The 26,832-nt window shown below is 37.3% G+C and overlaps 1 protein-coding gene across 25 annotated transcripts in view; it reads right to left on the bottom strand.

Moving 5' to 3' along the window:
- Positions 1 to 26,832, bottom strand: part of LOC137293915 (kinesin light chain) — a 53,577-nt gene that overhangs the window by 18,664 nt on the left and 8,081 nt on the right. For 7 of the 25 annotated variants that reach the window (XM_067824747.1, XM_067824757.1, XM_067824752.1 and 4 more), the window contains 5 exons: positions 3,375 to 3,618; positions 2,745 to 2,981; positions 2,094 to 2,178; positions 1,349 to 1,577; positions 220 to 307 (listed from right to left, as the gene is read on the bottom strand). In XM_067824747.1, the coding sequence (XP_067680848.1) occupies positions 220 to 307; positions 1,349 to 1,577; positions 2,094 to 2,178; positions 2,745 to 2,981; positions 3,375 to 3,618 (883 nt within the window). Of the gene's footprint in view, positions 1 to 219; positions 308 to 822; positions 911 to 1,348; positions 1,578 to 2,093; positions 2,179 to 2,744; positions 2,982 to 3,374; positions 3,619 to 15,595; positions 15,727 to 26,832 lie in introns of those variants that run through there. The other 18 variants (XM_067824756.1, XM_067824735.1, XM_067824740.1 and 15 more) reach the window with 3 other exon arrangements.

The raw sequence follows: 26,832 nt of genomic DNA, 5'->3' as shown, positions 1-26,832 counted from the left end.
AACCATGTGTCCACCAGTGATGTTATCTACAGGAACAGATAAATCTGGGGCTGGATGAAATTGTGCAGTGCTACAAGCAGCACATATGGACAACTAAATGGATGACATGCACTACACCAAAACCAATGACACACCAACCAACCAGCCAGGCCATCATGTGGCCTGGTGGTGGAACAAAAACCAAGGCAGGTTGGCAGGCAGACAACAGCAACAACTCACGGCAGGGTGGTCAGGCCCCAAAGTCTTCTCTCGGATGCCTAATGCATCATTTAGTAGATTGGCAGCCTCCTTATACTTGCCCTGGTCTCTGGAAGTGATAGGCATTACAAGTCAAACAATTAGTCTTGTATGAAACATCATGTCCTTGCATGTCCTTGTCCAGTGGAGCTGCATCTGCTACTGGGACCAGGCAGCCATGACATTAAGTGCTCCTTCAAGGTTCTTAAAGAGATATGTGAATTCACATATGGATGACTACAGTATTTATCAACTGAAAGATTTCATTGCTGGTCTGCATGATTATCAATCCATGCCATATGGGCATGTTGTCACTGACCCAAGTCATTCACTAAAACCACCAAAGAGCTCAAAGTCAGTTCTCACCACAACCACAGTGTCATGAGGATCTATTCTGCCTGTTATCAAATGGGATGGCAAAATGACATTACACTGCAAAGTGTAGTTAATAAATACTGAAGTCATCCACTGGATACTGGTCTATTACATCACCGCTTGAAGGAGAAATTTAATGTCACTGACTGCCTGTCCCAAGGTGTAAGCTGAAACGGAACAGGTGCATTACTGTTAGAGGCAGACACTCACTGCAGGGTGACTCTTGCCCAGTGTTTTCTCCCTGATAACAAGTGCGTCCAGCAACAGGTTGCCCGCCTCCTTGTACTTGCCCTGATCCCTGGAACACCAACACACACAACATGCTGGGCACAATAGTTTACTTCCCTTCACCCTAATACCACCACTGAGGAGCATGCTGAACCAGGATGCTTCATCTCATTTCAACAGAGAACAACAGCAAAGATTAATGTCTGTTCCTTTCATCAAAAGATGAAAATGTGGCAGAAGAAAATTTCCACACCTCTCCTTCCAGTGTTACCCGCAAGTCTACATCAGAAGTAATCATAATTTGATACTCAGTAATTTTGTTTGGACAATACAGACATAATCTAAATTCCTTCCTCTGAGGTTACTTTTAAAATATCCTTTGTTGAAAACAATGTATACTACAGTAACAGTAATGTTCTGCATTTCCTAAATGTTGCATATTTAACATTGCTTCCTTGAGTATCTCTCGAAGTGAACCTTCCACATAGAGCACAGCATGCTGACTGACCTGTATACTAGAGCGAGTATATTTAGCATAGTGGCAACATCTGGGTGATCATGCCCACTGGTCTTCTCCAGATCCTCCAGGGCTTGTTTACAGAGTGGTACTGCCACCTCATAGCGACCCTGTGACGCATATTGAATGACTAGATTGTGGAGAGTGCGCAGACGGGCTGGGATTTCATAGCCACCACTTGCCGCCTGGGCCATTGCACTTGGTTGTGTTGGGGACAGAACTGAAACAAGATGATCATTTGATCAGTTAAAATTCATGGCTTTAACCACTCAAGTCTGTCACAATAATGTATGCCACATGTTAAGAGTCACTGAAAGGTATCTGTGTTTTTCATTATATTGCCTATCTAAGGTAGAATTCCAGTGTTATGCTCTACCATTTTCTTTCTTTGCACACTTGTGTTGATACAGTGAATGTGTGAGTATAAGTAATCTTAGTGTAAAACCTATGAAAAACCTAAGTTGTAGGGATGTCCAGTGAAATAGCATCGTATCGACATCTCTAAATATACTCATGGAAACAAATAAGGGAACACATAGAAGTACAAGTGTTCCTTTATTCTTTTCCAGGTTTCTTCATGAGATATGTACTGCACTGTGTTTGAAACTTTGGAAATAAATAAAGCAGCACTTGTACTTGTACGTGTTGCCTTATTTGTTTCCATGAGTATATATATATATAAAAGGAAAATCCTCAAAGATCAATAGTTACAGTGTGACTTGTGAAGCATCTTTACCTTCTGGTTGTGGTCCGTCATCATCGTCATCTGGAAATCCGAGATCTAGTGGCTGTGAAGTGGGTTCAGGTTCTTTTTCTTCTGTCTGTTGACAACAAAATATAATATTTTATTAATACTATACAACAAGTCAGTTGAAATTACCTTTACACTGTCCAGAAAACTTGAAGATTTGGAATGTGTAATAGCAAGGGCATACTACAGGAATGTTTTGAAATTTTAACATTTCTGCCAGAAGTGATACAGTTCATAAAACACTTGGTTAAAGACTAAATATACAATATGACATAAATAAAACCCCAACATAACTGTATACTGACACTTTATTTAATATTGCAGCATACTTTTGCTGGGACTACTAAAAGAGAGAGCTGTTGGAAATTCAAAGGTAATGCCAGTCTAGGATGATTACTACTTTTAACAAACGTGACAAGAAAACATTCGGAGCTGACATTAATAGGATCATAATCAGAGCTAATCTGACAATTCAATCTGATTTATGCAAAACTGATCATCACATGTTTGAAGTATGTCTAAAAAGATTGCTAGTAGAAATTTGATGACGATATATTTTAAGATGATGATCATCATCACATTGCTGCTGAGAACAATGACTAGCTTGTGATTAGAAAAATTTAGGTGAATACTGACCATGCTGACTGATGTGTCATTAGAATCATATTTTTTCATCTCATTCATGAACTCGAGGTGTTTCTTCTCCTCCTCCAGTGTAGCGGACTTCTGCTCACTCAGCTGCAGCTTCTGCTGAGTGTTGGCCAGCTCATCTCGCAGCCAACCATTCTCTTGACATAAACGCCTAACCTGGGCTCGTAACTTCTGTTTCTCTGCTTCAACATGTTGTAGATGATTTGCTAATGCCATCATTACCTGTCAAACCAAAGATTTAATTAGATTCACCATAAGTGAGCAACTGATGACACTGTCTGTGAACTTTTGTCAAAAAGAAAATAATAAAATTTGCTGAATGTTGAGAAGTGATTGCAGTTTATTCCAAAGTTTACTACCCATATTGCAATAAAAGCTAATGACACTGGCTTTATGTGAACATCAATGAGCTTGATGAGGCTAGAAAAAACAAACAAAACATTTAGGAAGGTAGCAACATTTTCCTTTCCTCATACATGTCAGTTCATATGTCAGGTAGGAAACTATACTATTTCAAGGTATTCTTGGTGCTGACAACAAGTAATTACAAATTCTCATCAATCATCACCTTCTGAGAGCAAAACTATACATATAAACGTAAAAACTTGGCAGTACCTGAGCCTCTCCTAGTCCTAGCTCAATGGACTCCAGGGACTTCTTGAGAATATTTGCTTTTTCTTCCACGAGGTTTGTGTCTCCATTCTCCCTCTTGATTGTTTTCATGGAAGTGAGTAGAGAGTTGAGGATCTGGTGGTGCTCATTCTTCAGTGTGTCAAGACCCTGGATCACCGTTTTGGTGTTGTTGATGATTTCGTCCTGGGTCAACGCCGTCATCTTGCCTATCTCCTCTATCTTCTTTCTGCAATACAAAACAGATCATCTTTCACTTTCACTTTTTAAAAAGTCTAGGCACCTTGTGTGTACACAAAAAGAGGGTATTCAGGAGATGTGCTCATGTTCAAGTAACATTGGGTTCTTGTAAACTTCTTAACAATCAACTATAGCTTATTCTGTTTATTACAAAACATAACAATTGGATAATATGCTGTTTCCTGAAATGTGTATGACATTTGAGACATATAATCAGTCAACACTCCATTTCCACTCAGACCAGGTACACATTTGGAACTTTATGAAATTCAAGGGATCAAACTGTTCCCTGAGTAAAATTAAACTGACTTCAATATTTTCAATACCTTTGTGATAAACACGGAGACTGAATGGTCAACTACTGGTAAACACATATAAGATGATCCACGACCTGACAAATGACCCCAATTTGCATACTTGGGAACGCCTTACAGAACGATCCACTTGAAAGAAGAGGGGGACAGGTTGTCTGATAAATAACGAGAAGTTCATTTTCCCCGTCACGCATGAATTGCTATAGCACACTCGATTTGGGAACAGGTACAATCCCAACGAATTGAATCAACACAATATACTGAGCAAATATGTTTACAACCACCGATCCATTTCACGAAGCAAATGACATTTTCCTGTTTTTTTTCAAAACAAAATTGTTGAATATCTAACATGCTTGTCAATGCCCCAATCATCTATTTGTCTTCGTCTTAACTAAAGGTTAGCGTGGAATATCAGTATCTTATGCCTGAAAGTGCAGTCTTATCATTCGAAGGAATATGCGGTGTTGATTTCATGTCATGGTTAGCATGTATTGCACGTGCATAATCATCAAGCTACCTGTAGCAGCCAAGTGTATTCGCCCAATTCATTGTACCGCCTCTCTTGTCACAAATGCGTTTAGTGCGCAGGATAATCTAATATGTGTCCGGCAGTATATGACCACAGATCTGAATCATGTCAAGGATAACAGGATATTGAAACTGAGGGAAGTAGGCACTTGAAACTGTATTGCCAATAACAACTTGACACTCATATATGACATATTTGTCCTGTTACAACATCTCCTATGTGATGGGATGTAGCCCTGTCTCCAGCTTTAGCCTTCGTACAATGTATGAATCCAACAACAATTCTTTTGACCTTGCAATCAAACACTTCCCTTGTGTACAGATAACTAGAAAATGAATGGCAAGTTTGTGCTGGCAGACTATTACTGTTACTTTTGTGTCCAAGCATTAGTTGTTACAATCCATTCCATTCACCCTAATCATTTAGTGAGTGAATATGGTTTTATACCACATTCAGGAATTTACAGCAAATATCAAGGGAGGGGACACCAGAAATGGGCTTCACACATTGTACCCATGTGGGGAATCGAGCCTGAGTCTTGGGCATGACAAGCAACTGCTCTTACCACTTGGCTACTCTACCTGACTTTTTCCAGCACATGTCATATCTGAACAAACATGTATCCCTACATGGCAGTGTTAAAACCTTACTTCACAAATGCCTGTCACACGGTACTTCAAACACATACTTCAAAAAGTATCACAGAAAAACCCTCAGTAACCATTCAGCCTAAATTACTACCGAGTTCAGATTGACTTTTCCTTGCCTGATTCATGGTGCAATGTGGTAGTTAGGGAAATATTTAGAACACCTAAAACACTTACTGAAGAAAACCAATGTGGCTACAACACATCAGTGGTGTTGAACATTTAACATTTAGCAAACAAATATCCAGCTCATGTCAGAGGTGATGTCAATTATTCAGTCATTCATTATTTAACACTGTCAAGTATGTGAGCATAAGTAACTGATTTGGAAAACAAATCTAGAATAGGTCATACATAAGGACAGGTATCATTTTTAGTATACACATATGACAAGATACCCTTTGAACAAAGATGATATCTATAGGGTCCTACCTAGCGTTGTGACGATACGCCCATGCCACGATACGATATGTATCACGATACTGGTAGTCCGATACATACGATACAATACGTATCGTGATATTTTGTCCTCGTATGCAGAAAAATAAAAGTACTGGAAATAATGTGCTGTTATGATATCATTTCAGGGAAGGTATTCTTCTACCAAGAAAAATAAAACATGTCATCATGTAAGATATTTTATTAAAAATGTTTGGCATGTTTCAGTAAAGTTGTGTTTTCCCAAACAATGGAACAGCAGGGATTAATATTGGCACAACTGTCTTTTTTGCACAGATAACAAAAAAAAAGTGAAAATTATCTTAGTCAGGGCATGTCCATGACAATATTTACCACAAAAATAGAAGCATGATAAAACTGCTTAACTCACAACATTTTCAAAGATTTTGAAAGATGTGGCAGTTGCTCATTATTCAAGATTCAACATTAATGATAACTTAACCACATTAAAAATAATGAACAACCACTTGTCAAGATAAGTCAAGTCTGAAATTATTGCTCTTGCATTTCACAAACATTTGTGGAATATATCAGAACACCTGTTCCCTTTATGTAATGCAAGGTAGGGTTCCAAAGAATTAGAAGATGTATTTTCTATTTGGAATAAAATAATGACACTCTTGTAGGAAATCGCTAAAACCATAATATCTTTCAATTTGAAGGTGGCTGTTCATTCATCGTGTCCACCCCCTCCACCATTTTTTTACTTGTAAATACTGCCAGAGTTGGCTTTGCATAGCAACCTGAAACATGACCGTTCCTCGCTGTCGACTTGTTTATCGTAACGATTTTATTGACTAATTTTTTTCAGGTGTGGTATAGGGTTATTTTTAGGTATATAAGTATCGTGTTGAATCGATACACGACAATCGTATTGATGTATCGTATTGTACAGCTCTTGAATCGCGATAACTAGCGTATCGATTAATCGTCACAACTCTAGTTCTACCATACACTCATCAGGAGCATTTGTTGAAGAAATCAGAGGTCATGATGCCTCAAGACTTGGGATGCTACGGCAACTAGCGCTATATTATTCCTACACAAACTCAGATGTGTACCTCAACATGCTTACAGTAAATACCACTCAGTGAAAGATTTCTGGCATAGGACTGAAGTGCTTACTTCTATATACAGGGTTGTATTCAACATAGTCACCTTGATATCACACTGAAGGTTACAAAAGTTAAGACTGTGACAAAACAGTTCATAGAACTTGGCCCAGACTAAATGTTGAACACAAATATGTAGCATAACCATACACGATGTCAGAAAATGTCAACCCTGGAGCAGTACAGCAAAGTATGTACCACTGGGTCAATAAACATGTCATTGGATGGCACAATACCATTCAACACACCCTCAGAACATGAACACATCATTCCAAACAGACTTCAGGTACATAGTAGTATTTTCTTCAACAGCTTAACACGACGTGATACAATTAGATCAAGTCAAACACACAATGATTAAAGTAATCCAGAAGCTAGAAACACCATTTGATTATTGAATAAAAACCTATCAAAACAATATCACTACCATGTGGTTGTAGACCGCAATATCTAAACACATCAAGTTTAGTTTGTTTCCTCAAATATTGCCCTACAATGCTTGTTGAAGCTGTTCAGTGACAGGTAGCTGTTCATGTTAACAATATAACTTGACAAGCTTGACACATTGTACACTTCCTATGAAGTTAATAATACCTCAGAACACACACTAAAAAGGACAAAACATTTATATTTAGAGAATATCTAAAGGCAATATGACCCTAATAACACACACTAAGTCCAATGACAATGACCATGTTATGACAAGATCAAAGTATTTATGGTCTCTTCAACAGGCAAGGAGGTCATAAGGATTGTTAAACCTCAGTGACAAGAGTCTTCATATCTGCAGAGTGATATTTATTGTTTATACAAGCCTCTTTGGCAATTCAGTATCTTAAAAACAAATTTGAATCTTATGAATAAACAAAAACTACACTGTCACCTTTCAGCAAATGCATGTATACATGAACATTTATAATATGTGTACTAAACATGAAGCTTTACCAATTAAATTTGATCTCTTGTCCTGTCAGGATACCATTCCCATTAGATAACATTTACAGATTAAGACAGTGTTTGAGATGGAATGTTCAGGTTTTACAGTGTTGTCAACATCATACCAGCTGACATGTATACATGTCCATCAATCTGTAAAATGCAAGTCATCATGAGCAACCTAGCACAGTTGTTGACTGTTTGAACATTGATGCACCATACTGGGTAAGGTGATGCATAAAACTGAAGACAGGTTTTAATGTTCATCCTTTGAAAACAAATGTGTGACTTGAAAACATCATCCCTTTACAACAATTTGTGCTAAGTAAATGCTGTGTTTTTACCAGTGGAAGACAAGTCTTAAAGGAGTTGCAAATCATTCATACTGACAAAAGTCATCATACATAACTTGAGTGAATTGATGCTCATGTCAATCACCAGATTGCTCCTTATTCTATTATTTACAGATTACCATGACATAGTAACAAGTTGCCGACTAAGGTGTTAAAAAACACACACATGATACTCAGCAGCTGTTCTGGTCATCTGACTACCACAAATCACTCTCTCAAGAAATGTGACACAATAAAGACATCCTACAGGGAAACTGGGTACAAGACAGGTGGTCAGTCTAGATAATTCCTGGACTCACAGAGCCTGGTTACAGTTGGATTTTGTGTGGTATCAATCCTGACTCACTGTAATATTCAGAACAATCCCAGTGGACAGAGAGTTGCTCCCCTTTCATCCCCTGGTGTATGTTCAGAAAATGAGAATGTCTGTAAAGGCCAGATTGCTTGTCTGCAGGGACTGGATGAGAATCGGGATCAATAACTACTCCAGCTGATGGCCAACTGAGTACACAAGCCTACAGACCACGGAAGGGGTGGGATAAGTAGATGCAGACAAACACTCTACACACTCCAACAAGATGAGCCCATTCTTATCTGCTTAGAAACCAAATAGTTAAGTCTTGAAAGTTGAGTGTTCAATTCTTAAAAGAAAGAACAAAATACCCTCCCACTTCCACACACACACACACACACAAGCACACACAAAAGATTTATAAGAAAAAGAAGGGAAAAAATATAAAAAACACTAGTATGGTGCAAACAAACCAGGAATAACAAATATCTTGGACTCTAACCCACTATCATAGGATTACACCAGACTGAGGAATGCACCTCTGTACAGGAGGTGTGGTGGTTAAAATGACAGTACTTAACAAGGCTGGGATAGTTAAGGAAAACCTGCCAGAAATATCTCCAGTTTTCCTTGTTAATTGTCATATCTTGCATAGCTTGAAGCAATGCTAATCTTTATCCTTGCTTCCATACAATGATGGAATATGACACGATCCACCATGTGTAGAGCAGCCTGATAGACAGGAAACACAGTCAGCTGGGGAAGTATTCTTGTGTGTTGTGTTCACCACTGCTGTAGCAATCATCTCCATCAGACAGTAGTGCTGACACAGGAAACACCTCCCCCAGACAGTTGCTGTCCGCTTCTGTGCAGCCACAATATAGCCTTGTATCAAACTGTCGGAAATCAATATTGTATTGACTGTATTATTTAACAGCCTTTGGAAATCTTACAAATATATCTGTTTGATTCAGAGAATTGGATAATGTCTTTTTCATATTTGATCCACATTAACATAAGTACATGAAGTTACAGAAAGCCTGAAATTAGCAATTTTCACTGTTGACATTAGTGACATGGTAATTATACTGTACATAGCCAAGGGAAATTTACATAAATTATTGTGAAAAGGTTTGGGAAGAATTGTGAATTAAAGACAGTCTTAAATTAATGTGAATCTAATGGGTGGTGTTATATGCTATTCGATTATTGTATGAGGGAATTATTCATAATAATACATAAAATATGAGTTCCTGCAGCAATGGCTTGTTGTAATGAACATCATACATATACCTGTCTGAAAACTGTGGAAAGACAGACCACATGGTTGTGAACACTAGTAATGATCATATCATGAAGACTGCATTGAAGTACAGCCATGGTTCTGATCTGAACAGCACAAATTGGCACATTCAAGCAAACCCTGGCTCATGATAATGTCACTGAGCAGGAAGGTGGTATTATATAGATCGCTACTCCACAGTCCCTGAGCAGGTGTGAGCTCTAACTGGCAAAAGACTGCTGTAAATTGTTGTGTAGACTAACACAAATCTCTGTCAGTCCAGTAGAGTCCATGTGGCTGAACACAGGCCTAATACTTACACAGCAGTGCAGCTGATATAATGAGAACACAATCATGTTGTTGGTAATTATGATGAGATAATCACAGACTCTGACACTGAGCTAAAGCTTAACATGTTTGGCATAGTATAGCTTGAATGAGCTCTTGTCAAATACTTTTGGGTAACATTAACAAAGTGAGGCAAGAAGGTACCATTGATGGACTTGTTAAACTATATACTTCCTGATGGGATCGAACTCTGGGCTTTAGCTAACACTCACCATTGGTCTACTTCATCAAATATATTAACAGAAACATAAGCAAGTATTTTTTCAAATAACTTACTTTTGCTTCTTCTTTATGAATTTGATCAACCTGATAAAATTGTACATGAAACTAAGGCGAAACCAACTTTATTTCTTGTTTTACGGATGTTTGTCCTCAGAAAACCCAAAGGCAGGAGAGAAAATAAAATAAAATAAAATCACAGTATTTTACTTTTGACAATTTATGAAGTGTACATGGGGCGGAAAACAATCTAAAAAAAGGTTTTCTTGTGAGTTTACATTTTTGGCCAAAGAAAAGAAAAGGATTTTATTATTCGAGCAGGGAAATTTCACTTTATTTCTTTTCTAATTCTTGAAAAAATACAGCAGGCAGATTTGTAAAACAAGAAATTAAATGGGTCTGGCCTAATGATGAAACAAAAAGTGGTGTTAAGATGCTCAGAAACATGTGTAACTGTCTATACATTTGTGTAAGTGTCTTTTTTTCTCAAATGTGAAGAATAAAATCTGATGTATTATCCTGATTGGGGGCAAAACATTATTCTCAAGCAGGAAACGGAATCTTCAGGATGACACTGGGACATTTACATGATTTATCCACCTTAGATAAATTAATGATCTATGTCACTGAACAAAGTTATGATAAACTGGATGGGTACTCTGCAAATATCTTAGTAAATGAACCATTGTGAAATTGCATCTGTTTGATGTATACAAATGATGGGCAAATGGAGGGGAGGAGAAGGGGTGCAAGGCTCTCATCTCAAGAGTGTAAATAAATTACTTTGCACCTTGATGAGCCACCTACTTCAGTGTAGCAGAGTAGCTGTGTTGCAGTCCACAGTGAGTGAGTGAGTGAGTTTAGTTTTATACTGCACTCAGCAATATTACAGCTATATGGCGGCAGTCTGTAAATAATCGAGTCTGGACCAGACAATCCAGTGATCAACAACATGAGCATCGATCTGCGGTGAACGCAGATCAATTGGGAACCGATAACATGTGCCAACCAAGTCAGCAAGCTTGACCACCCGATCCCTTTAGTCGCCTCTTACGACAAGCATAGTCGCCTTTTATTGCGTTGCAGTCCACAGACAATTATACTGATCTCTACACAATACAAAAAACTCTTCTATAACCAGGAGTCTGCATCTTGATGTCAGTACACAAACAAAACATATGAAGCAGCGACTCTACAGTGGCTTTATCATGGCTGTGAACATACTAATGTATGTATGACTGCTGACAGCTGAAAATGTGCTGATGGAACATATCATGCACATATCTTGTATGTCATAACATGCGTCGACCAATAAATTCTTATCCACTGGAATTTGGACATGGAAATGAATATATATATTTAGGTTTATGGAAGTCACCAGCATAAATAAGAAATGAACCATTTGTAAATTATGGGGTGGACAGTAAACAGAAGAAAAACATTGTGAATTAACAGCCTAAATAGAGATTTATGTCAAACATTTTCATCATCAATACATGTATCACATAATGAATTTTCTCCAACAAGAATACATGATAAATAAGAGTATTAACACATCCATAAAATGTGTAGATTTAGTTTCAAAAGAAAAGTGAATTTTAGTTGTCAAGTGCCTTCTAATCATCATGATAATGTTACTAATGTTAAACACGCTTAATACAAGTAAGCAGTTGTATTTGTTACGGTCAGACAAAATCTAACATCAGATATCAGTGAATCAGAAGTTGATGAGGATGTGAGTTGGATTTTTCACCGTTTTTAGCAATATTCCAGCAATATTATGGCTAGGGATATCAAAAATGGGCTTAACATATTGAACCTACATGGGGAATCCAACCCAGGTGTTCAGCTTGATTAATGAATGATTTAACCACTTGACTATCCCCTCACCTGTGATTGATATGGGAACCTGACATGCCCATGGTAAAAAAACAATAGGTCATTTCCTTAACCCATGGTCCCAGAGGGACTATTAAACAACGTATTTATCTTACCAAACACCTCAACGTTAGTTTTGAACTGTCTGAAGCATGGGTATCAGATCATACACTTAAGGCAACCTGTGTAAATCAAATGATTTGAATCTTATATCTTGCTGTTTCCCCATAGGTATTGTCAGGGACAACCTTTGAACGTTTTGTCAAATTTCATTTACTGGAAAGTGCATCAAATGTTTTCGTAGTAATCATTAGATTTTGCTGATGACACATGAAAAACAGATTTAGAGTTTTCTCCCATCTATCAATTTCCATTCACAAAACATCAGTAATTTCTGTGCATAACACATCATTTAATGTTATTCGAGATAAAAAACAAGAGTCATCAGAAGATGACATATCCCCCCGGACCCCACATGTTTGAAAGGACAAATAATCTGAGAGTTACTCATTGTTTTTTTTAGACTAAGTTTGAATTGTTTCCATGGAATTCATGAAAATTATAAATGCTATATATCTCTAACCTGCAAAGTCACAATTTCAAGATCTGCCAAGATCTGTTGAAAGATATGAAATGGTTTTCGATTTGTGCTCTTGGAACGAAGCCCATCCCTCCATTTTGAGACTAAGTCAGAAACATTCCCATGGAAACCGAGAAAATAATAAATCACAAGACCCTGTACAAAGCAAAAGGCACCACTTCAGCTTCTGACTGATATATCTACCAAGTTTTGCAGAAAAACATTGAACGGTTTTTGCATTCTGCTCCGGAAATGAAACAGACCTCTCACTTTTCAGACTATGTCTGAAACATTTCCATGGAAGACGAGACAATGAGAAATCACAAAAACCTGTAAATACCAAAAGGCACCACTATAGGTTCAGTTTGATATATCTACCAAGTTTGGCAGAAAAATACTGAATGGCATTTGAGTTTTGCTCCGGAAACGAAGCCCACCCCACCATAAGACTAACACCAAAATGTTCCCTGGAAAAACAAAAAAAATATAAATGCCAAAAATCTGTAAATAGCAAAAGGCACAACCATAGGCTGAGGTTACTACATCTATCAAGTTTGGTCTAAAAATATGGGACGGTTTCTGAGTTATGCTCCAGAAAAAAAAATGATTATGGACGGATGGACAGACAGACGAGGCGTCGACTTTATTCCACCGCATTACATGCCGGGGGGATAAAAACTACCAAGAAGTACCAAATGAGATGCTATTGGCAGCAGGGTGCATTGCAATGCACCTCACTTGAACACGGGGTACACTGAAAATACTAGAAGAGAGCACAGCCAGAGAGGCATCGGCATTTTTGTGTGAGGTAAGATAAATATAAATTCTCATATACTGCATTCAGTTTTGTACATAATTAGTACTTCATGTCTGTTACATCTACTGGGTGATAATGCAATGGTATCTGGTGCAATCAACTACAGGAACCGCAGCATAAATATTGGCATGATGTGAATGTTATATGTATATATCTATTTGCATCTCATTTCTGAAGAACCCAGAAATGCAACATCTGTCACCAACCGTTTACTCATCCATACTGTACAACATATAGCAGTGAGTTTAACGAACAGAAATACCAGAACATGCATTGTTTTAAAATGTGCATGATATTACAGGTTTAATGAGTTTTTTCCCATGCTATTTATATCAATATTATATATTGTAGATTTGGCAAACACAAACACCTTCAAAACATTTCTGTAATTTCAAAATGCACCTCCAGTTTCAAAGATAGTAGCATACTTCATCATTATCACCAGTATCTTGTTTTGTTATATCTATGAACTTCAGTGCATGCAGTGATGTTTCTGATTGCTTCTATATTCAAGATTTGGAATTTATCAACACACTGTGATACTTACTACAATAAGGTTATAGCATCTATCCTACCCATCCCCAATAGTTTTCTTCTGCAGAAATGTAATGAAATTAAGCTTATTGCTCATCAAGAAGTCTCAGGTTCTACAACATACAATAACGACATTTGTATGGTGGTTTTTTCATGAAACATAGCTTTTAGTTTGTATGCAACGAAGGCCACATGACTGAAAATCATATTCATTAGTATGTGAAAAACTGGGGATTCTGTATCACTAATATGCATCCAACCATTGTTTCTGATCATACATTTCAGTCCTGCTCTCCAAGAGTCTGCAAAGGAATAGAATATCCTTGGTATTACCCATCCTGGTGAAAAAAAAGTAAGAAACACATCCAAATTAACATTTCAACTCGGTCTGTGGCTAGATTCACAGAGACAGTATCTTTTATATTTATTCAACATGTCCCCACAGTCATCTCTGAATGACTGGCCAAATGACTGTCAACCATCACTGGTAACAGACAATGGACAATTTAATAAATCTTCTGGTACCCGATTTCCATTCTCTACTTGGAAAAAATGTTATGAACACAGAGATAAAATGCAGTGGAGTCTGATCTGCATTAATAGTGGGAAACTGAGGCAATACAGTCACATCCTATCAAACAGTTAAAATGTAATGGGTCTGTCTTACAAAATAGTAGTAATGAAGGCTACATTTCATGTTAGTTGAGACAATAACAGAAACTTCCCTACAACAACAAACAGGCACTTTGAACTCTGATGAACTGGATACATTCTTTCTTCAAGAGAGACACAAAAAAAGGCTATTTGATGTATATCTATGAAATCAGGTGACTGACTGAGTGACACAGAATTCACAGTGAGGCATATTTCTCCATGTTTTCATCAAGGCATAAATGGCACAACATGAAAATGATTGAACCAAACCTACCATGAGAATCTATTCGACTAAACTGAATCGAAACTTAAGCCTCACTGTGTATGTTTCTTTCATGTTTGAATGACAGTTATGCAGAGCTGTGGGAGCATAACATAAATCTGACAGCCCTCAGGGAAGATATGACTAAAGGTTGTGATGTAATGTTTGGGGTGAGTGTGATAACATAATTAATGATTATAGGCCGGAAGTGGAAGAAGTGGCATTCAGATGTAACAACACAGACTATATAAACATGAGACCAGCAAGCCATGGCAGCTTGTATTGTGAACCAGGCGAGTTAAAAATACAAAGCCAGGACCTCCTGTGGATCACTATCACATGTTTGCAGCAAGGTCAGGTGAACTCCCTCCCTCCCTCCCTCACATTCATACACACAGTGAGGGCTTTCTTCCACTGAGTCAGTCACAGTCTGCAGACTGAGAAGCCGACCTATAGTCCGTGGAACAACCTACCCAGTCGACCGGTGAATCACATATAGTCTGATCAACATTCTATTGATTAGCGATTCATACACACCTAGCCCACATCATATTATAATCTCACAATATACCACTGAAAAAAAGGACTTAAATCTGGTCATGATGTTTATAATGTTGAGGAATCGTTACACAATGCCATCTTATTATAATTGGTAGCCTGGTGAATGATATGCAAATGACTCATATGTGATAGAATAGCACATACTGGAAAGATTTGATCTTATCATTTCGTCTGGAAACTACTTACACTCGGAAATTCTTGGCCGTTTCAGAAGTCATCATGGAAGATAGAGTATTCTCAAGAATTTTTGTCACTTCGCCGTGGTCCACCAAATAGCCACCATGGCAGAAGCAATTGACAAGCACACAAGGCATACCCAAGATGAGGATAGGTGGAGCAGGTAGATAGACTTTCAGCCAGGCTTTGTTGGTAACGCTGAATTTGATCCTTATATTCTCCAGACACTATGTAGTTGGACTTGGGTAAGGTAAAGTCTGCATTGCAGATGTCTGCATTATAATAATCACCCTACTCAGGTTAAAAAACAATCCAAAATGCCACCCTGGTGTCTGCTCCCCTTCCCTCAACAATGGACCTGTCCAACTATAGCAGTACACAGCCAGTGAATTCTAAATTTCCTACTACCACCAGCAAAGCGATATTGATTTTCTCTAGCAATCAATAAGAGGCTGCTGTAGCTGCATCGCCACAATGCTGACATCACTTCTTCATATATTAGTAATGGACGACCGATACTTTCATGTTTCATTACTAACAACCTTTCCTAACAAGAGTACCATCAAAAACAGTGTTTATTACAAGTGACTTGTTGGATATGAAGATATATTTTCAGACAGTAGTTTGGTCCTGAACAGCTGCTGATGGTAACAATGATTTTCATAATTTATCTGCTGACGTTGAACCTGAGCGTTCTGTCAATGTAACAAGGTCACAGGAAGACTCAGGTGATGGGGCTGGTTAATGAGGCTCATCAATGCATGCTAATTACAAGAGGCATAATCATAGGTTCTTCATAAACATGTTTCGTGATAAGGAAGTGATGGTTAAAATACGTAAATTACTGACAATCTAAAATTAATTTATTTCTGGAATTAATTTTATTTCCAATGAGCACATTTTAACATTCCCTGCCATATTTTGTTGAATATCTTAAACAACCACAACTGACAAATAAATGATTCCAGTAATCTAACCCTGCCATAATTACACATATCAATGAAGATCAAACAGACAATTAGAAGATATAATGACTCGTTATTGGTTTTCCTGATGAAAATGAAGTTTTAATTCTTGTTCCACAATGAAACTGTTACTTCACAACAGTCAACCTGTGGCAGCTGCTGCTGAACAAACAGCTACAAACATTAGATAATGCAGAACAACAACACTAGACACACTTGTATAATCAGACATATTACAAATGTCATCTTAACCCTTTGGCAGCTGAGTCATAGATAAATCACTATAAGAGGAACAAATCATTTCCAGAAATTAAAAAAAAATTAATGACACAGTCTTTCAAAGAATTTAATATTATTAACCAATTGTACACATGCTAGCACATACATGTAATACTCATTTGATACAAATATTATTCCCCGTCATAATACACTAAGGCAAACTAACTGCCCTGGATTACATGGGTCTGATGTTTCAAAATGGTACAGTTCACTGTTTCATGTGTATTCCTGTAATACTGCTAAAACAAATACATACTCATGATATAGACACAACCGTACAATTGAGTTGGCTCTTAGCAGAGATTACTTGTGGGTGTGGAAAGGGTTCTGTCGCTTCTATAAACAGTAATTCCATAGTGCAAGTTTGATGTTTATTTTGAAAAGAGAAGACATCTGAAGAAAGAGTCTTGCCTTGTTGACTCAATGCTGTTGGTCAGTGTATCACTACCAACATGGAGGTTAACTGAGGCACAAAGTGTATCAAATATTTCATCTGTCTTCAGTATCAAAATGCAAACAATTTCCTGTGTTACATCACAAAATACAATGAAATGTTAACCCTATTGGCTACCCTTCCTGTAAGTATATCAACTGTAAGCTCCAATGCAGACTAAGCCAATCGCGAAAAGCTATAACAACAGACTGCTGTTGGTATCCTTTCTTACGAAAGAAAGAATCAACCTCAGGTAGACTCAAACTCAATTACCTATAACCCAGTTGAGCTTAATACACTTTACTCCATTTGTCCTTGCTGTTTGCAAATGCTGCCAAGCCTGGTGTACTTTGTGATGGTTTCATGTTCCTGATGTACAAGACAGTTTTCTTACCTGAGCTAGGCCAGGAAGGATATTGAACACCTCAGCGTAGCGAAAGATGACGGGAAAGAATCCAAACCTGGCAACATCTGTCACAAGACAATACACCACTGTCAACATATGTGTGAGTGTATTGAAGTGGTCACACTAACTCCTCAGCTTCAAGAAGCCAAGATAATCAGTCAATCTATGTTTAAAAATGCCTCTTGGCTCATTCGTCATTCAATGCACATGCTGCAGCCAACACATGTTATGGCAGTGTGATTTATTTAAATTTGTTGTTGATCGAATATTCACAACTGGCTCATAATGCATTGTTTCTCCCTAAAACCTGAAGGTCATCCTAATTCTAAATAGCCATGTCATGAGCTTTTCAGCAATAAGTAAATGTGAATTATGAAACAGAAACTATACCTTAAGATACTAAAACAGTTGATATTTATTAACAAAAGACATTAAATTTATATTTCTTCACATAAACCCTGATAAGGATCTTCTGAACAAACATGTACATTTGCAATGATTATTAGCAACCAGATCATTTTGATCTTCTCTAATGTTTCCTTTAAATTGAAAAGTGTGGTTCTGATTATATGACAGTTTCAAATTCTTCCTTGATGATGCCAACTGAGACAAAGAAAACAAAACAAATGTAAACCTATCATAACTTGAATGTTGTTTATCAACATAAATGCAGGACTGAAAAACCAAAGAACCAAAAACCAAACCTACCCTGTTTTGAAATTGAGGCACTTTGTGATTTCTTTGCAGAATGATTTCAGGGCAACATACCTGAGTAGATAAGCAGCACATTTTCACCAGCAGGTGTGGAGGGTGATGATGGTGAACAGGAGCTGATAGTCTACATACAGTATGGCCCAAATATACATTTCCTGTTGTGTTTCATGCACATCTTGGCCAGCTTATCAACAGTGAAATTTCATAATCAGCTAACAGAGTGCCAGACAAAGACAATTTCTAACAAATGTTTTAAAGAGAGGAAACATATATGTTCAAGACAAGGTTGGTTCACTACTGATTTTGCAGTGGCCTTTTTAGAACTATACATTGTAGCCTGGAACTGGATACTGACGATAAAGCTGAGCCCTAAGATTGTGCAAGGAATGTGCTACTGTGCAGAAATACTATGGCTTGTGTTAACAATGGGCATGGGACATTTTAACTCTGCATCAAGTATCAATTTTTCAGGATAAGATCATAAGAGCACTTCAATCAATGACTATACTTTATATTAATATCTTATTGATATTGTCAAAATTGGGAAATAAGACATCTCCTGCACTGACCTTAACAACACACATGTGTTGGTCCTACCTATGAAGACTTATCCAGGTCTATACATAAAGGGTGGCCAGTCACATCTGTCACGCCCTGCTGACACCTAACAAAGAGGCTTCTACTTGACTACCCTCGTCTTACCACCAGAAAACAGGAATGCATCAACAGCGACTCATTCATACCCTTACAACTGAAGGGTAAAGCTGTACAGAGAAAGGGAAAGACAGTGGGACAGTGTTGGGAGGGAGCAAGAGAGTGGAAAAGGCAGCTAATTGGCGTGATAATGGTGGCCTGACACTCTAATTTGTGTCAACAGAGCAGATCCCAGGATACATCTAGAGAGTCATCCAGTCACATCATCTGTGACATGTCCTCCGAAATACTCAACCTCCAAATCAAACATTCCACAAGTGGAGAACCTTTCGTCTTGAAAGTAATGCTTTATTCTCACTGCTCATACACGAAAATGCCTTGACTGACGTCTCTGATGACATAAACACAGATCAGACGTTTTTGAGAATGATGGAAGTCTCAATCAAATTACTTTGGTAATATTGTGATTCAGAATATAAATGGCACGTATACCCAGAATGTCTACCTGCAGATATCACCACTGACCGAAAGTGCTCAGTTTGTCAAAGATGTTATTAAATGTCTTTGATAATATTGAGATTCAGAAATATATATAGCATGACCAGAAATTGAGAATTTAAAGATTGTAATTTTTTTTATTTGTCACTCATTTCTCACGTATGTGAATATTAGCAGAACATAACTCCAGATGAACAGTTAGTATTTTTTTTTCAAGTCACCATGGGTAGCAATGTAGGCTCCAATGCTGAGGGGCATACTTCTGATCAAAGAAAATAGAAAGTCATGGTCCATCCTGTCCCAATATCAGACCACCTCTTCTTTCATTTTAGCAATATTTGTCAGATTTTTCTTATTGACACTTTCCTTCATAAGTCCCCAAGCATCTTCTACTGGACTAAGGTCACTGCTACAGCTTGGCCAATCTTATAACGTCATATTTTGGGTCTGAAACCAGGCCTGTGAATGCTTTGAAGGATGTTTCAGATTGTTGTCCTACTGGAAAATCGAAACATTTAGAATACACGAGTAGATGGAAGTAAATGTCCCTTGAGAATATGTGTGTGCTCTGCTCACTGTTCATATTCCCTTCAAATACATAGAGGGGCATTGCCCCTAACACAGATATGCCACCCCACATTAAATTAAACTGACTGTACTTTAAGCGCTGATACAAAGGTTTTTAGTTTGTTTGGTTCATAATTTCAGCGTGGTAGGAAACAGCCACACAGAACTTTCGTCTGAGTAAATCACACTGTTCCTGCTAAAATTTCTATGCTGTTATTTCTATGCTGGGCCTACCTGTCCCTCCCTGGTGCTCAATGCCATATCAATTTGCATTTTTTTCAAAACATGATAAACAGTGAACAAAAGAATGCCTGTTTTACTTGAAATGACCTCAGCTGATCTGATGTCCTTATAACACTCTAAAATCAACTTTCTATTCTCTAAATCATCCATACTGAGGATCACTGAAAATGTTGTCTGCTAGCAAGTAAACAAAGGAGGATAACTCTTCATAATGCTGTTTGCTAGCAAGTAAACAAGGAGGGATAACTCTTCACAAACTCTTCACAAATTTTCATGATTTTACATAAAACACATTTATATGGTACTTGCACAACTAAAACAGTACAGATCACAAATAAATATTTTGCATTATACTGATTCTCATGTCATATATTTATGGAGAGTATGCTTAATACACACAGAATGGCTTACGTCCCTTGCAAAATGACATCACTGTTGCTAACTGATATAATATTAAAGTCAATAGACGCTACTGAACGCATTTCATGAAATAAGTTTAGGTGTGTGCCTTGACGTGCAGCCCATTTCTGTAACAAGGATCCTAGCGAGACGGGTTGACATCAACAACAACCAGTTCTTAATGATTTCAACCTTTCTCTCCGCATCACCCTTCACAAATGTACACAGCAGTTTTGAATTCTGTGGGCAATTCTTTCTTGCTAAATCATACACTGTGCTCATATTGAGTGCAAAATTCCTGAAAACTGAACCATTTATGAAACATCATTCATGATATAGGTATTGACATGCAAAACTGGAAGGTTTAAAGAAAAAGCATATGAATGATCAAAGTATGTTTTCATTTTATTAACCTTCCAGTGATCATTCTGAAACATTACCAATGACCTGAGAAACCCAACAAATATTGTAGAAATTGTGAAGAAGTTAACGTTAAATTAACTTTCCATCATATTGCATAGTGTTTACACTTACAAAACCCCACATGTTTATGTATGTCGATTATGTTCACCTACATCACATATAATTCATACTCAGCTTTGAATCAATGAATCCCTAAATTCCTTGTACATTTTACAGAGCTCCAGATGATTTTTCAAGCAATTGGGTATTTACTCCCATGTTTGTTTATGTATGAGTAATTGTATTTTTTGAGGAGTAACTATCATTTTGTATACTCCCACTAGTTAAAAGAATTGAGTACTTTTATGCACAGTGTAATGTTCTTATTGGCTACTTAGCTCTTCTACTTATATGAATATAAATGCATCTTACAGAATAAAGGTTTTCACTAATTGTCATATTGCCAAAAATTTGGAGGCCATTTCCAAATACTCAACTTGTGAATATTAGACTAAATCCCGGACAGTGGCTTCGGCCATAATAGTATATGTATATACAGGCATTGCCTACCATTAGCTAATGCTGTTGTAGAGTTTGGGTGCCACGCCAAATTATCATTCGCAAGCCAATTTAGTTAAATGAGCAATGTACGCAAGGTATTATACACCTATTGGGTGATTCTTGTGCGTTTTTTGTACGCCCAGATTTGAAATTAATTGAGTAAGCGTGATTTGTATTGAGTAAAATATGCATATACGCACCTTATCTGGAGCTCTGCATTTTACAATCAAATGATGAATAGCCTTTGTCACCAATACGCTGTGCCAGGAAAATTGTCATTAAAAGTAATCAGTCAAAATTCAAAATTTAGTCAATGTTTCATATTCTGTTTTGAGAGATCCATTCATCTACTCATTCCATATACTTGCACCCTACTTTTCAGTTATGCGTTTGAAGAGAACTGGACCAGAAATTAAGAAATTAAATACTGATTTATTGCAAAGATTAGGTCAAATCAACAGAGTCGATGTGACACAATGACCGGCACAAACTAATACATGACAATGTATTTTTACCATTTCCCTTTTATACAATTAAAAAACCCTAGGAGACATTAACACGCTTGTATTAGCAGAACGTTTCTGATTGCTTGTGTCACATTTATGAATCTACAATCCCTGAATCAATGACGCTTCTGCAGCTAATCCCACATACTCATGTCAGTGATTATACCATTTTGTTCAGGTTGGTCATTGGTAGTGATAGGTCAACATTCTTATACACGTTTGGTATTTTCCCTGAGGTGAAGTGTTGTGAAAAAAAAGATGTATGACCAATATATCCTACTGCTTACAGTTTCAATTACATCTTCCATCTACTCTTTCACATAACTTTCCACACAATCAGATTCATTTTGGATATATTTTGCTTTGGGACTAGACAAGGATCAGTTCAAACTGGCGCCAATTATATCATAATCTAAGGGGGGTAACTCCCACCTGTCAAGCTAAACACAAAGGCCTAATAACAGCATCACAATACACATGTCAACACTTGTGTATACAGACAGATTTCTAGTTTCAAAGGGATAAAGATTAGTGTATATTTTCAAACATATATTAACTAATTCTAAATTCTGTCCTCTGAGAATATGTGATCTTTAAGAATACAGTTCCCATTCATTATGATTTAAACATTAACAGCAAGCAATTATTCCTAAACTTTACACAATATTAGCAAATCACAATAATAAGGACCATCAACTAAAAACTAATCTTTTGAAATGGTTATCATGGAAACAGAACTCTGCCATAAATCAATATGAGATGACCAACAGCTTTTGATTTACTGAAATGTGAAAATCAAAAAGCCCACATTTGCACGAGTGAAAGAACAAATGTTTAGAATTTGTAAAAACATAATATGCATAATATACATACAATAAGCACAACACATTGCATGTGTCTCACTGCACATAAAATTCAACATGAAATACAAAATCAAGAAAAAAGCAAATGCCTGAATTTAGACTCTGTTGCTCACATGATCTGAATGGTGAATGTTTAAATCTTAAAGGTCACATGCAACGTAAAACACAACCTTGTTGATTGTGGTAAGCAGTCTCTGTCACAGAGAAAGCTCAGTGTCTGATTTATTCACACCTATATGTCTGTCTGCCTGTCTGCTAAAGACAATATGCAATACACAGCTTCAATCATTGACCACGTGCAGTTTGAACTTAATACCTATCAGACTATAGGATATAAAGAAAATAAGTTGATTTATGACTCGTGCACCCGAGTCCCATGTCTGCCACATTATGTAACTAGGCACGTGTGATACACATGACATGTTTTTATGTCTGTGGGTTGCAAACAAACTATATTCATTTTTTTCGGATGACCAGATCTGACGGAAACTGGTGCAAACACTTGTCAGTTTCAAGTCCTGCTTTGTACTTGGACGAATGACAGATTCCAACCACGCAGTAGTTTACCATCTCTACTGACCTGATTTTTTTTATTGGATCGAGCGCAAATTCAGAGAACATGTATTTTTCTAATCCCACATCTCTATATACATTCTTCATGGATAACGACTTCTTTTCGTGTATATGATTTTGTTTGACAACAGTATATGAATCCATACTGAAAAAGACGCATCAAGTACACAAAAGGAAGTTGTTATCCATAAAGAATCTTACTTTCTGGTGACTGGCTATACTTCTAAAATGCCCTTCAAACAGATCATCTTTCTGTACACATAATGAACCCTCAGCATATCAGCACATGAAACAGCCAATCGGAAGCCGTCGTTACACTTGAGTGCATATCCACCCGCTATGACTGGGTTCAGTCTCCCGAGGGCTTCGTTTCGGGGGAAGTAAGCCCAAATACAAAATATTGCACTTTTGAATCGCAATTGTACGCGTAAAATTTTGTTTATTTTTTTTTTAACAAGCAGAAATGTATATTATATGTCATGAATAAGTGATAAATGTGTTTTAATTATGTTTGATTTTTTGGTTGCATGTGACCTTTAAACCAGCAGGCAAGGAGAGTTCATGGTCCAATCTGGTCAGTTTGATAATAGAAGACTGTATAATCTAATAGTAATACTTGAAAATTACAGAGAAACACATTCCTACCTGTTTTCTTTTTAGTTTTTCCCCAGTGATCTTCACTGAATATAATTAATTTGATTCTATAAACAAACATGTAAATGGTGAGGCAGTTCTTAAAACCAGTTCAGCAAATCCCCAAATAATGTAAGGGCTAACAAGCCCCAGTGTTGTGAGACTGAACACAAAGAGGTATCAATACCATGTCCTCGTTAGGTTAGTACCTCAATAAAGTTAGCCTCACACCAAATTGGGAAAAAGACCACACTTGGACATGTTTAGCATGTTTACTCAGGACAAACAGGTGACCAGGATCCCTACTGACCCACACTGCTACATGGCTATGGTGACCCACATACACAAGACACTCTTAAATAGCAACATGCTGTAGTGGTGGAGTCATCCCTGATAGCTTCAAATGGGGCTATCTGAAGTATGTCTTAAACCTTATCAGACATCATTGCATAGTCAAGGCCATGTGACAACTTAGATTGTAATGAATAATATGTTTGGAGGTATGATTCTAGCACTTTTAAATGGTATGCCAACCATTTATATAAAAATTTCAATAAGAACATCTAATACCTCTTGAAAAACCTGCCAATGCTGTTTTCATAATTTATGTATTTCACATATAACAAGAATACAAAGGACTGATCATAGAGATCTTGTATCAGTTGAAAACACAAAACCACACAGACTCCCTAAAAAAAAATTACAAAATGTGAATGATGGGTGTTACAGCACAAACTCCATTATTAACTCTCCAAATTACAAACTATAATATTTTGTAATTTTTCAAAATACACAAAATACTTAGAGATGACAACTTACACAAATGAATGATTGGTTACGATAAACACATTATGACCAATGATGAAATACAACGGCCGACAAACCAATGACAACAGTTCCAACAGATAGAAATGATATCTCTTGGAACTGTAGCTGTTACCTTATGCAAGTCCTGTGAGAACAATAGGTGTATCTGAGATGTATCAGCACCTGACTGATTACACTGCTTAACCTCACCTCACTTATCAACTGCATGTCAACAACACTGAGGTAAAAATAAACTTACCTGTAAAAGCTCCACTACACCCTGTGTACACATATTCGGGTGTGTTACGCTGGAGTGTGAGAATTATACCTAAGTTATTATTCATATTCATTGCAGTCACAGATCAGCACCCCTGATGTGAAGCACTGAACATCACAATACAACCTGGCTTATTTTATGGTATTCGTTGAAAGCAGACTGTTTCCATTTATTTACATCATATTAAGTCTAAAGCACAAGATTTACTTAAAGGTCACATGCAAAGTAAAACACAACTCTGCAAATTCTGATACCTTTCGGTATGCACTTACCATTACAAATCATAAAAAACGCCAATTCAATCTGTAAAGTTAAAAAAAATGCGATGGAAAAAGCCCGCAAAATCAGAGTTCAAATAATTCACTAATTTTCCCCCAATGCTGGGGGGGAAAAAGGTTTCAGCAGCTATGCTACGCTGTGCTCATAACGCATAACAATCATTGACCACATGCCAGTGTTCACGAATAGTGTCTGACCCTCAAACAAATCTGGCAGATTTGCCAGTGGTCAAACAGAAGTCCCAAGCCTGTGGGTCCCAGTTTCTCACTGAATGTATTACAGACACTTTGTCTGAAGTTGTTATTTGTGGCACATGACACTTGTTCACTGTTTATAAATGTATGTTTATAATGTTTGTCATTATATAATGTTAATAATTTCAATGCCAATTATGAGAAATGTTAAATCTGAAATGTGTCATAAATTTTATTTTGTGGGTCTTGTGAATTTTCAGTGGGTCAGACCGACATCTGAAACTTACAGGACCTAATGTCCTGTTACTTTGAAACACCATTCGTAAACACTGCATGCAGTTTGAAATTAACACCTATCAGGCTTATAAGTGAGTGAGTGAGTTTAGTTTTACATCGCTTTTTAGCAATATTCTAGCAATATCACGGGGGGGGGGGAGGGAGACACCAGAAAATGGGCTTCACATACTGTACCAATGTGGGGAATCGAACCCGGCTTATAACCCATAAACAAAGAGCTGGCTAAGCCTATTGGCAAATGAACCAGTGGCCAATGAAAAGGCTTTGATACCCTTGAATGCACCCCCACCGACTCTGACTGGGTTCAGTATTGAGGCAGTCCAAGTAAACTTCGTCTCAGTGTATTTTGTTACACGCCACCACTGAGTCTAACAAAACCTAGTAGAAGGTCGCGTCAGGTAACCTTTCAGCAACCAATGACCATCCAATCAAATACGAGACGGTTAAACAGATTTAACCAATCAGACAACGGTTACTATTTAGGCATCGGAGGGACTTTCAAAATATTCAGGTCACTGACATAGATCACTCCGCACACAAAAATCCGCATATAACACAGTTATTTGACCTGCAGTATATATGGTTTGGGGTTTCTGTTGACATGATTACCATTAGCTATTATTCTGCAAGATAACATCCTTGAATATTGTCAAAAACACTATTTTCAGCGACAATTTTCAGTTTACTCACCGCTGT

This window comes from Haliotis asinina, chromosome 8 (assembly GCF_037392515.1).
Source record: "Haliotis asinina isolate JCU_RB_2024 chromosome 8, JCU_Hal_asi_v2, whole genome shotgun sequence".
Classification (NCBI taxonomy): domain Eukaryota; kingdom Metazoa; phylum Mollusca; class Gastropoda; order Lepetellida; family Haliotidae; genus Haliotis; species Haliotis asinina.
This window is presented reverse-complemented; position numbering and strand designations above follow the sequence as displayed.